This window comes from Dendrobates tinctorius, unplaced genomic scaffold, assembly GCF_039654945.1.
Source record: "Dendrobates tinctorius isolate UK_male_01 unplaced genomic scaffold, ASM3965494v1 ptg000027l, whole genome shotgun sequence".
NCBI lineage: Eukaryota > Metazoa > Chordata > Amphibia > Anura > Dendrobatidae > Dendrobates > Dendrobates tinctorius.
In genome coordinates this window covers 6,587,725-6,601,633 of record NW_027361695.1, presented here as the reverse complement: position 1 = coordinate 6,601,633, position 13,909 = coordinate 6,587,725, and the positions used below count along the sequence as shown (strand labels likewise).

Below are 13,909 nucleotides of genomic sequence, written 5' to 3'. Positions count from 1 at the left end.
AAAAGTTATAAAGCATGAAAATACATATAAACAGACCGGGAGAGCCGCGCACAATGTGGTTGGGTGCACACAAGCCATGGATTAGGTTGGGCAGGCTCAAGTTCAAATGGTCACTGGTTACTATTAAACCCGGGCCTGTGACATTGCATGGGGAGGACTTTACTTTCTTTTATCAGCTCGCACTTTGGCAATGAAAAGGAAAGACGGGTGAATCATTAACAGGCCCATGTGTGGCCTTTATGATCCGTATTTGCTCAGCGACTCGTTACTAATTGCTCCATGCACTTATAGAATAGAAGATTTCTCCAAGGCTATATATCGCTCTTTCTATGTTTGTAGGGTAGAAAGTGAATTAAAAGGGTAAACAGAGCTAAAAAAAAGAAAAGTGCAGTGTGAACCTGTAATTCCTGCGCCTCGTGCCAGCCATTATTCTGCAAGGAAGGCAGCGGACAGGGCGGACACCATAGGGAAGTCAATAAAAAAAAATAAAAGGCCAACTTTATATGATGTGTACAGGCAACATGTAACCATTCAATCACTTACTAACTCGCTTCCATTTAAACTGTGTTGTTTCCTTTGACTTAAAGTGTTTCATTAATATATAAAAGTATTAAACTTTTGATTATTGCTGTTCAAATAGTCCCCACTAGGGGGAGCTGAGAAGCTTACTGTATACAGTTTTGTCATTGAGTTCAATGTATAAGCCGTATGCAGGAGGAGTGTAGGCTCCCTCTGGTGGTGGCTAAAGGTAGTGAAAATATTATCATCTTTTTCTTTATGTAAAAGATTTGTAGCTCTGGGTCCGATAGAACACAAGTAATAACCGCTATAGACTTATTACTAAGAATATAATCAGTATGGAATTTTTGGAAATATATAGACTAAAATAAAAAGAAAATGTTCTTCTTCTTATGCTAGAAGATCGACTTTTACAGTGGAAAGGAAGTGACGATTCTGATCATGTCCAGCGTCACTCACTTACCATCTACATGATCTTGGTCTGTATTGTTCCTATCCATCTTAGCGTTCACATCTATGTATGCCATTGTAAAGTCTTTCCCATTCTTAAGAAGAAAAAAAATTTCTGTAGAAAATGATGCACAGTTCAGCAAAACTTAAAGAGTAACCATGGTTTTAATTTTTCCCCCCCATAAATCAATAATTCACATAAAAATAAGTAACTTTGTAATACATCTTATTAGCAAAATCTGCTTCTTTTTCGTCATGCACTGATCTTTTATTCTCAATTCTGGCATAAAATTTATCTTTAGTTAATTCAGATTTTCCCACTAATGAGATAGGAGATGACAGTTTGTGCTCATACAATTCTATGGAGGAGGCAGGAGCTAGCTAGCCCCTCCCTCCTCCATAGACTTCTATGAGCACCAACTGTCACAGGCATTTCGTAAAAGTGACAGCTACAGTTCTGTATTAACAGATTTGACCTAAGCGGATTTTACTTATGAATTGAGAAATTTGAGAATGATCATACCAGGAGGAGAAAGAAGCTAAATTCTCCGAGGAGACATATTACAAAGTTTCTTATTTTCACCTCTACTATTGATTTATGAAGAAAAAATTAAAATGATGTTTTCTGGATTCATATAAGGTGAACTACACTGAGAAGGTAAAAAAAACTCAGAGATTGGGGAATTCGGCACCCTTAGAGAGTAAAGTAGACCCTCATAGTGTAGACCACCCTTAAACCCAATACAGACCTCAAAGTAGACCACCAAGACTTCTACCCCACCAAGAGGACATGGACCTACCAGTAACTAAGCATTCATCTGTCTTTGATCAAGGAGTGTTCAATAACGACCCTTCTACCCAAAACTGACCACAAAGCCCAGCAGACAAGACGGTCTATGAAACCCGAGTTTGACCAAGTGTTCATGAGTTCAATGGGAAAAGAAGAGAAAATCGCAGCCAGACATTTCCTTCTGGCGGTGGCTTATCTCCTTGAAAACTATAAGACTGGGCATCAAAATTCAATATGCCCAATCCTCTCCCCGTTTGAGGAGAGAGTCAGGAATCCTTTATTTACATCAGAGGGTTGACCATTCCTACTGGAAATCATCGGGTTAATTTAACTGTAACATAATACTTTCAAGAATTGAGGTTGCAGATGGAAGAAAGAAACAATTGTGGGCAGATCAGACTACCAGCTGGGTTTGTTTGTAGTCTGTAACCATGGAGACACATAAGTCTGTATTGGAGCTGACTTTTCTCTAATGTTTCTTTAGTGGAGCAAATTAGTTTTTTTTTTAGATTTCTGGTGTTTCTTGGCTTTTGACTCGCCCTGGTATTTCTGCAAAAATGTGTATATTTTAGGATAAGGACTAAAAAAAAGTAAAAAAAAAAAAAAAAAAAAAGTTTAGAAGTGACCATCATCCGAGGGCCGCTCACAACCACAAGACCTAAGCAAAGAACATAATGAAAAGGGAGGGAATTAATTAAGCCCCGGGATGACAGACGGCTCCAGTGCTTCAGTGTCTGGCGGAGATGGTGTATTTTGGGCTGAAACCTAGGAGATGTTATCCAAACCTATTTTTGGATTGTCAGCACACTTTCCTCACCAGCCTCCCCCCTCCCTGTCTGCAGACATAACTTCAAGTGCCCTGGGGCAAAGGGGGGGGGAATGTAGTCTTTGGCAGCTATGCCTACCATTCAGAAACCGACATGAACGTACAAGAGACAAAGGACGGTGATTAATTACCTACTGTAGTCTCCCCGAGCCTCCTGCAAATGGAAAAGAGAGAGAAAAAATAAATAAATTAGAAACTACAACTCCCAGCTGGCACTTGTACTACTCTAATTATGGGTCGGACGAAAAGAAAAAAGAGAGAGATATAAGTTGTCCCAATGGTCCTTATATCTTTCCACTGTACTAGGGGGGACAATCAATCTCCCCAAAAATTTAGGTTTAATATAGGAAATTATAAGGGGTATCCGAAAAGGAAGTTTAGGAGGCGTCATTGCTATTGTAGTGGGAAAATCTGCTGATTTTATAACAGGTTCTGCTGCAGATCCGCAATAGATTTTAACGAAATTTTGACATCCTGCAGATTCAGGATAGATTTTTATTTTCCGATCTAACTGTGTAGGCGCTTGTCCCCTGATAAAATTGACACCTTTCTTGTAGAGATCCGATGTGCCAGTCCTGAGATATTTAGTGTAGAAGCTGTATGTAAATCAAGCTGAAGGGGCACTAGGGGCGTGTCACTGCAGTTGGATACAGCAGTCTGACACTCCCCACTGCACCTCCATCCCTGATTTGCATATGGCTTTTGCGCTAGATTTCTCAGGACTGGCACATCGGATCTCTACAAGAAAGGTATCGTTTTTATCGGTGGACGAGCGCCTACACAGCCATGCTACTATTTCCATATATAAAGGCGCGCTGATAGATTCCCTTTAAGACTTAGCGCTAACAAGATCTAATTTAGGAGCAAGGTCGTTTTGTTACAGCTATACTAAATCACGTCAGTAAATTTACTGACAGTTGCCGCTCCTTCCAACCATCCATCCAGCGGCTGCAACGACCATTACGTCGGGTCATGCAATATTAATAGGCGCCGTGAATAATTCATCGCTTCCATCCATCGTAGACGAGGTTTGGGCTAAGGACGGATAAACGAGAAGAAACGAGAAGAAATCAGCTTCATCTTCCACATGATAAAAAAAAAAAAAAACGTCAAAAAGTCAAGAAAGGAAAAATATGTCCCAGGACTTATCTGGGCAGGAAGCGGATCTTATCTGGGAGCAGCTGCATCTTTCCGACACCCAGAAAGACATGAAATGAATGAAGATGGAATACCGTCAATGCGTCTGAACACGCCGATAATGAGGGACTTAAATCTTTATCCTGGTGCTGTACTTGGATTTGGCTGGGAAAAAAAAGGAACGGATTGAGCGTGACCCTTTAAAATGATGAAAAAGTGCAATACTCTGGCCGATGCGCCGCCGGTTTATCGTTGCCGGTCACCTAATTACACACTATATGGGAAAATTAGCAAAAAAAAAAAAAACCTGAAAAAATACCCCCGATACCCACCCCATCCAGAAGCACTTAGCAAGTGCTACAGTCAGCATGTAAAATACAGCCACATACCAATGCATTAACGTGGCTCTTACGGCGCAACACTGAGCCAAGGTGCCGCCTAATTCTAAGCGTAAGGGCAAGTCGGTCCAGCTATTGCCCAAATTGCCTCTCTCTGCTGTACCTGACAGGTGCGGTGCACGGTTTGGCAGCACAACATATAACGTGTGCAAAAAAAAAAAAAAAGCGATCTTTGCAACAAAACTTTTGGAGGGCGTGCATCCTTACCTGCAGGATGAGTGCGGCCAATTTAAAGACGGTTTCGCTGTCCACTTCGATCTGCCCCTGTTAAAACAAGAACAAGAGTCAGCAGAGCGCAGGCTGCGGGTGATCAGTACGGTTCATGCCTCTGGGCTCTGCTACAACAGACGGTACCATTCCTCAGCGCAGGGGAGGACGGTCCTTGGCGGGTTTGATTACATACAGAGGCGTGAGATATTTTGCATTCAGAGTAAAGTGCAAACCTCACGTACGGGTGCAGCCTGCCATTATATCGGAAGGTTCCCACAACTGCATTTAAAGGGTCCTGCAATGGCTGGGTACAATTACCAGCCTCCGGAGTGCCCAGCGCTACCCGCTTTTCTTGGACGGTCCTACCTGATGCCCAGAGATAAGGTTCCACTACAAGGTTTAGTATTATATACACAGAGACAAGTGCAGGAAGACACAAAGCCGCCTCTTGTTGTTCCCCCTCAGGGATCCCATGAAGAAAATGCTCATATGCGCTTGGAGGCGGATGAACTCATAACTTCTGTCTTTCTTAGGAAAGTTTTAACCAAGCGTTAGCAAAGAATAGAAAAAATGGGAAAGTGCCAAGACTTAAAGGGAACTTATTAGCACATTTTTGTATATGGAAATAGTGGTATGGCTGTGTAGGCGCTCATCCACAGATAAAAATGACACTTTTCTTGAAGAGATACGATGTGCCAGTCCTGAGAAATTTAACATAAAAGCTATATGCAAATTGAGGCTGGAAGTGCATTGGGGGTGTGTCAGACTGGTTTATCCAACTGCACTGACACGCCCCCAGTGCACCTTCAGTCTGATTTGCGTATGGATTCTACGTTAAATATCTCAGGACTGGCACATCGGATCTCTACAAGAAATGTGTCATTTTTATCGGGAGACAAGGGCCTATCCAGCTACATCGATGCTTCCTTCTATAAAAATGTGCAGATAAGAGATGATCAAAAAGATTAGTTGGCCACTTCGGAAGACTGGTTGCTGGACCAGAGCCCTGTGAACTCCCTTCTACCTGCCGGCATTCCTCGGCCCACTGGCGTTGCACCAGGGTTGCTTGCAGATAGGAGTAGGGTTCCCAATGGGCTCTGGTCTACCAACATGGCTGATGGAGCAGGGTCCTCAGAATCTTCTTCATCGTCTTGCTGACAGGTTCCTCCTAGAGACAAGGGGACCCTGGCACGACCCTTGCATTGTGATGTGAGATGTCAGCACTTATCATGTTTATAAGGAATGACTCATCTATAAATGTAATTATTACATGATATCAATCACCCCGGGGCACAGACAGCGCTGGCGTCACGTCCACTGGTGGGATAATGTCACGCTGCCGTTATGAGATTTCTGCAATTTATCTATCAGCAGATCATGATGAAATTATCAAGTAACAAGGGAGCGATCGATGCTCTGATTTATTCTTCCACTTAAGGAAACTGATTTTCTTGTAATTCTTCTATTACATTGTCTCATTGATTGTGCGGCTCACGTAATGTTTGCGCAATATAAACCTTTCCTGGGAAAGGAAGAGAGGGCAATGCTCCACTAGACACCGCTGTGCGGGTGCAAACTTCTCATGACCTGTCATAGCAGAGAGCTCAAAAATTCACCTGGGATGATAATAGCTTCCCTCTTTTTACCCTACACCTCCAGTGATGCTGACAGTTTCCCTTTCCTTACCCCTAGACCATCAGGGATACTGACAGTTACATTGTCCTTAACCTACACCACCAGGGATACTGTCAGTTTCTCTTTCCGCACCTTATACAAATAAGGATGATGACAGTTTCCCTTTCCTTACTCCTAGACCACCAGAGATGCTGACAATTACCCTCTCCTTACACTAGATAACCAGGGATGATGCTAGCTATACTTTCCTTACCCTGGACCACCAGTGATGCCAACAGTTACCCCCTCCTTACCCTAGATCACCAATGATGCCAACAGTTACCCCCTCCTTACCCTAGACCACCAATGATGCTAACAGTTACCTTCTCCTTACCCTAGACCATCAGGGATACTGACAGTTACATTGTCCTTAACCTACACCACCAGGGATACTGTCAGTTTCTCTTTCCGTACCTTATACAAATAAGGATGATGACAGTTAACCTTTACTTATTCTACACCATCAGGGATGCTGACAGTTACCCTCTTTTTACCCTAGATGAACATGGATGCTGACAGTTGTCCTCTTCTTATCGTAGACCACCAGGGATGCTGACAATTACCCTCTCCTTACACTAGATAACCAGGGATGATGCTAGCTATACTTTCCTTACCCTGGACCACCAGTGATGCCAACAGTTACCCCCTCCTTACCCTAGACCACCAATGATGCTAACAGTTACCTTCTCCTTACCCTAGACCACCAGGGATGATGCCAGTAACCCTTTCCTTACCATACACCCTCAGGGATGATGACAGTGCCCCTTTCCTTACTCTAGACTACCAATGATGCTGAGCGATACCCTCTCCTTCCCCTAGACCACCAGGGATGATGCCAGTTACACTTTCCTTACCCTACACCCTCAGGGATGATGACAGTGACCCTTTCCTTACTCTAGACTACCAATGATGCTGAGCGATACCCTCTCCTTACCCTAGACTGCCAGGTATTTGTATTTTGACCTTGTCCACTAATCTACTTTAGAACATCCTGATTTAGTTTTTTACCTATCTAAAGGCTAATAATTTCTATGAGCAATTCTCCAGGAACCTTGTGGGTAATTAAGCTGGAAGCTGAAGCCTAAATTTCACTTTTTTTTTCTACCTTCCAAACTATGTATGCTTCCCCGTGCTGTGTTTCGATGGCACTCCCACATCATTTACCTCCTACAATGGCCACAATACATATCTCTCATCATAACACCCCATCCTAATGGCTATCCTAATAAATGGAGCAATTAGCAATTCCCAGCCATTCACATAGATAGGGCTATTATGATTTTCACCCGGAGACAATTGACGACCCATTAAAGGGTTAAGAGGATATTAAAGTCTGGTGCCGGCTTCTATTCTTCCTAACACCAGAAGTTCATGTGAAGTTTACCACACCCTGAAAACAATAGGGGATTATTATAGGGTGTGTTAGGTCGGCTTTGTGACCCGCAAGAGTAGCAGAAGTAGGGATGTGCGCGAGCAGCCTGTCCTTCCACAATATGTTACAGGACGAAGGACAAATCTGCAAAGGACGTATAGGAAAACCCATCTGATAAATGTGAGGGCAGCTTCATACCTCGGAAATTATACCATGAACTGAGCATATCAATGACCAAAACCTCACCCACCCAAGCTATGAAGCAGCCTAAAAATCGTCCATTCTTGACAACTTTTCGTGAGGATATAGATATAGCGGCTCTGCCAAAAGTTTCCTCCTGCAGACTCGCACCCTTTCTAAGATCACATCTCCACGCCCCCTCTAAGCCTCTTCGATGCCCTCCAAATGGACCTAAATCATCAAAACGATGCCATCCGTGAAGTTTTGGAAACTTTGGCCAACTTTTCCTAAAGTTTGCAAGCCTTCTCTACATTCCTGGAAAGTCGAAAAGTATTAAATAATCTCAGCTAAATATCCCCCCATTTTGTCTATACAGGTTCTATGCTGACCTACGTGTCTCCACGGTTAGTAACAAACCCAACACTTGTACTCTCGTCCATCAGATCCCGATATAGCAGAGAGAAGACCCTATGAAGACCAAAATGGGCCCTTATTATAGAAGTGTTGTCACCTAAGTTTTTGTTCACATCATGTTATGAATGAGCAACCGAAGGAGGAAAAAACAAAAATACAAGCTAAGTCCAGAAAACCGGAGAGGTTGGTAGCTGTCGGATTGCAGACCCCTGATCCTATCCACAACAACTAACAGTAGCCGTGGGGGGTTCCTACGATGCCCTAGACCCCTCGATCACAGCCGCAGAACTAAATAGGCCTAAAGAAAGAAAGGGGAAATCTAAACTGCCCCGGAGCAGACCCCAAAGCAAAAGGCAGCCCCCAACATAGAATGACGGTGAAGCAAGATGAAAACACAAAAACAGATAGAAAGATAGGTTGAGCAAACGATGGGGCCCAAGCTAACTAAAAAGGACAGGATAGAAAAGCTGCTGTCTGCAATCCATAAAAAACCCTACCAAAAAATGTCCCAACCGTCTGATAGGAAAAACAGGCCCTGAAGTCGCTAGGACTTCAAAAAGACTATATCAGCACTCAGGTAAATTCTGAAGACAGAGCAAAGAGACAAACTGATCAGAGACAAAAATGGAACTCAGCACACCCCCGACCGGGGATGGCTGAACTCCAAAAAACAAGGTAAACAAAACAAAACTAATAAGTTCAATAGCAGAGCAAAAACTTATCTTTGGGAAGCAGGAATCAGACTGGTCTCCAAGAATCCAGCAGAGAAATCACCAGCGACTCAGAAGGGCATCGGCTGCCTTATATCCAGTCAGAAGTTCCTGTTACCCAGTCATCATCTACCAGATCAGGTTTGGTAATCAGCCTCACTACCTTCCTTCACTAGAAGAGGGAGTTCATCAGACATCGACGGTGAAGGGGAAAATGAACTCACAACACACCATTTCTTTAACCGTGTTGAGCCAATTCCCCACCTTCATTTTAGCAAAAAATTCAGTTCCTCTGAAAGGGAAAGTTCTACACAGTTTCAAAGAGCGGGACCCCCAACCATCCAGGTTGGGACCCCCATTTTCCCATTCTGCTTTTTTGGTCATGTATGCACGTCTTTTGGTATTTTAACTATAAGTAGGACACACATAGTAGGAAATGACTCCAGGATCTGACTACACAGGGTTTGTTGGTAGTCTGTCACCATGGAGACAAATAAGTCTTCGTCGGAGCTGTATACACTAAAAATGATAGGAGATTTTTTAATGAAGACTATATACAAAATTAGTTTGTTTCTTCTTTTTTTTTTACATTTTTTTCAAAGATGATCATGGCCTTTATGACAAGATAGATTGTAAAAAAAGGAAATAGTATTGGAAAGCGTTAGAATAATGGTCACATAACTGTCCGGTCAGGTTGGTTGATAAGGAACTTGCGGACTATTTAGTGCTTTATGATGTCCACACTTCACTTCTGTTTTTTTTCCATGTTTGCTTTCACCCTAAATGTCCATATTTACCTTGACTGATTGTGAATGGGAACATAGGGAATGTGACCCCCCCCATTCTTGACTTTATAGAGGTCTCAGAGAATTACTAACGTGGCTGACGTGACAAAAAGTCTTTGTTTTTGTGGTGCTTTAGTAAACACAACATATACAAACAGGAAAAGTGCAATTACTACCGTGTCAGTCCCATCTTGAAGATTTATGGCACTAACACGTTGTTAAGGTATACCATAAATCTGCTGAGCTATTGCCCACAAGTCCCATCCCGAGAACAGGGCCTTATCTCCTGCCATTAAGAAAGGAAAGGTGGAAATGTACTGTACAGTTGTGGCCACAAGATTTGAGCCTGACTTTTTTTTATTAACAGCCTTCGGCTCGATCTTGAGCCATGGCGACTTGATGGATGAATGCTCTGTTGGAAGATCGATCTTGTGCAAGCCTAGATAGGTCCACCAAGGTCTTCTCTGCCGTTATCTTGATGGTATCAAACTATCAGGTTGCTGATCTTCCTCTTCACCTTCTTCCTTCTATTCTTCTGACCATGATGACCTTCTCCAGTGATTGCTCTCTTTGTATGAAGTGTCCATAGTAGACAAGTCGTAGCTCGGTGATCTTTGATTCCAGTATCATGTCCGGCTAGGTTTATTCCAAAATTGATTTGTTTGTTCTTCTTGCCATCCATGGAATTGATAACCCCCTTCTCCAGCACCACATTTCTAAGGCGCTGATTCTTCTTCTGTCCTGTTTACTTATTGTCCAGGTTTTACATCCATTTGTTACCACAGAAAAGACCAGACTATGTACGGTCGTGTCTTAGTCGACAGTGAAATGTTCCTCGATTTGAAGACCTTGTCCAGTGACTTCATTGTTGATTTGCCCACAGCTATTCTCCGACTGACTTCCGTTCTTGTCGCTGCATCTGGATTGATCATCGATCCAAGTAGGTTCAAGTCCTGTACAACTTCCAATTCGTTGCCGTCCATCTCAAATGTGTCACAGTCGTACCTGCCAGTAGTCATCGTCTTTGTCTTCCTTGTATTGAGCAGCAGCCCCATGTTCGAGTTTTTCATCTTGACACTCAGTAATAAGTCCTTCATTCCATCTACGCTTGTTGTTATCAGTGTTGTATCATCTGCGAATTTAAGATTGTTGATGACTCGTCTAGCAATTTTGAGTCTTATTCTTTTTCGGCAAGTCTAGCCTTCCTGAGAATAGCTTCTGCAAAAAAATCTTCTATAGATCTTCTTGTTAGCTCAGGAGAAAGTGTTATCGAGGACAAGGCAGCTGATATCACTCTGACACGCAGAACGGTTGCTTTTAAAGGGAACTAGTGTTTGAATTCATTGTGTTCTTCTCGATTAACATGGTTGCCTCCAAAAGAAACATGAAGTCATCATTGCTTTGCATCAAAAGAAACAATATCTTAACGAAATGTTAACTTAGATCCCATACAGCTAAATCAGATCTCATACTCTGAACTTACGAGGGTCAACAACCCGAAACACAGTGTTTGCAAATTGAGATTCTGGTTTGGCTTTTATCCAAAGTCACATCGCAATGCTTGTTAAAGGGTCGACATTGACTTTTAGGATCGCGACTTCCAATAGGTGACACCTCTGAAGAGGCAAATTGCACAAAGTATGGATGAAATGTTTAAAATGTCATCTTCTTAGCTCGTATATTATTACTCTATGAATTTTCTAAGAATCTGCTAAAAGGTTCTTTAGGACACACTACCTGTGCATTTACCCTGAAGAAACTCTCGCCCAGGTGTCTACAATCTTGCCTGTTATTGCTCCTTCTATGGGCACAGGAAGTCTTCCTCAATTAGTAACTGAGGATCCTTCGAAGACTTGGACTAATACCTTTTTTTATGAATTTATAACCCTTAAGTATGACCTGCGGTATATGGGTGTATCCGAGAAATCCTGTGCTCCACTATCCTCCAGCAGTTCAATAGTTAGAAAAGAAGGTGGAGGGAAGACACCTGTGAGAGCTCAGGTATCAGCTGATCCCGCCATGAACTACTCTCCGGATCGGTCAGGAATGACTTTTGCCCTCTTTTCTTTCTGCATCTTTTAAATCCAGTGATTCTGAGCTGACGTTGTCATTCAAAGTGCAGACCGTGCACCAACAGTCATGTTTTACGCTAAACCCAGGTGGCAAAATGCCAAAACCAGGACCCGCGTGTTTATGGAAAATTATACAGCGTTACATAGTTGCATGGTTGAGGGGAAGGACAAGTCTATCAAACTTAATCTCGCGGATTGCTCAGGTCATTAAGAAAATGACACATCGATCTGGGGGGGGGGTAATTTTTGCTAGAGGTACACAAAGCAAGGCCATGAGCACGGAGTCCATATTGCTCTGTAGGCACTCTGCATGTCACCATGTAGCACAGAAGCATGGTCTTGAGGCCCTCAAGTGTCCCTTCCCTCCCCACAGCAAGTTTAAACTTCTTTTTGTGAAAATCCCAGTCTGATATGTCCAGGAAGAGTTCAGATTCTAATGCTCTGCACTTTGCCATTCCTTTTCTTTGGCTGAGTGGTTTCTTTTTATCATTATTCTACCAGTACTATAGGTGCTGGAACTTATAACAAAACCTATAGAAAGCCATTGTCTAACTGCCCCCATCCTCTACAACAAAATAAAAATGCTTTTCATGATCTTAGTCTCATATGCCCAGCAACTGCCCTGATTGTCTTGCTTTGACATTTGTCATTCACACTTTTTGAGTGGGGAGTTCTTCTTCATCAGCAGTTTTCCAACACTATAAATGCTACAATGTTCTTTTGTTCACCTGCCCAAAACTGAACACCCGCCTCTCCATTATGCCTGTGTGAGATGTGACAGACAAAAGAGGGGGAGATAAACAAAGATCTACACTAACTTCCTGTAGAGAGGTAAAGACCCACCCACTTCCTGTAGAGAGGTAAAGACCCGCCCACTTCCTGTGGAGAGGTAAAGAGTCCCAACAACTTCCTGTAGAGAGGTAAAGACCCGCCCACTTCCTGTAGAGAGATAAAGACCCGCCCACTTCCTGTAGAGAGGTAAAGACCCACCCACTTCCTGCAGAGAGGTAAAGAGTCCCAACAACTTCCTGTAGAGAGGTAAAGACCCGCCCACTTCCTGTAGAGAGGTAAAGACCCGCCCACTTCCTGTAGAGAGGTAAAGACCCACCCACTTCCTTTAGAGAAGTAAAGACCCACCCACTTCCTGTAGAGAGATAAAGGCCTGCCCCCACTTCCTGTAATCAGTCTTAGTGTCTCTGCTGATAGCAGATTGTACCTGACAACAGGCAGCAGACAGTGAGTTACACAAAAGTGAAACACCTAGTTTTCAGCTCTTTGAAGTGATTTTTCAAGAATAAAACAGCATAATGTATAAATAGAGTGATCTATTTATGATATTACATTATGATTTTTTTTTATCTTGCTTCTTTGCCCCGATGCTTATCCTCCATAAAACACATACTGGAATATTACAAATGATGCGGGCAAACCTGACGATAAACACTGCCACAACATGTAAGGGCACAGTCTCATTCCTCTGCAGGCCGCGCTGACAGCTTACAATGTTATCACTGTTTATAGTGTCCTGATATTATGCAAGTTGTATAATAAGTTATATAATTATGAGTTGTGTTGTGCCTACTCGTATTGATTATGATGTAAATACAAGTCTCTGAGACTTCTCTGTTAAACAAAGTACATTCCCAACAAGCCAACTGCCCCATTAACAGTATCATAACCTTTAACCCACTATCAGTGCCAGTCCTTTGCTCTCTATAGAAAAGTATAAAATCTCCCTAGTTTCAGTAAAGTTCTCCATATTGCAAGATATTGATGTGACACCACCGCTTTTCTGTGCAGCATTTTCAATAAATGACAATGTATCTCATCACTCCCTCCAGCACAGTGTATCTCATCACTCCCTCCAGCACAGTGTATCTCATCACTCCCTCCAGCACAGTGTATCTCATCACTCCCTCCAGCACAGTGTATGTCGTCACTCCCTCCAGCACACTGTATCTCATCACTCCCTCCAGCACAGTGTATCCCGGCACTTCCTCCAGCACAGTGTATCTCATCACTCCCTCCAGCACAGTGTATCTCGTCACTTCCTCCAGCACAGTGCATCTCATCACTCCCTCCAGCACAGTGTATCACGGCACTTCCTCCAGCACAGTCTATGTCATCACTTTCTCCAGCACAGTGTATCTCATCACTCCCTCCAGCACAGTGTATCTCATCACTCCCTCCAGCACAGTGTATCTCGTCACTCCCTCCAGCACAGTGTATCTCATCACTTCCTCCAGCAGTGTATCTCATCACTCCCTCCAGCACAGTGTATCTCGTCACTTCCTCCAGCACAGTGCATCTCATCACTCCCTCCAGCACAGTGTATCACGGCACTTCCTCCAGCACAGTCTATGTCATCACTT

At 43.0% G+C, this 13,909-nt stretch overlaps 1 protein-coding gene across 2 annotated transcripts in view; it reads right to left on the bottom strand.

Annotated features, from left to right (window-relative positions):
• The window catches only part of FRMD4B (FERM domain containing 4B), a 142,541-nt gene that overhangs the window by 67,117 nt on the left and 61,515 nt on the right, over nucleotides 1-13,909 (bottom strand). For both annotated transcript variants that reach the window (XM_073569729.1, XM_073569730.1), the window contains exons 6-7: nucleotides 4,328-4,384; nucleotides 2,717-2,739 (exon numbers count right to left, since the gene is read on the bottom strand). In XM_073569729.1, coding sequence (XP_073425830.1) covers nucleotides 2,717-2,739; nucleotides 4,328-4,384 — 80 coding nt within the window. The remainder of the gene's footprint in view (nucleotides 1-2,716; nucleotides 2,740-4,327; nucleotides 4,385-13,909) is intronic.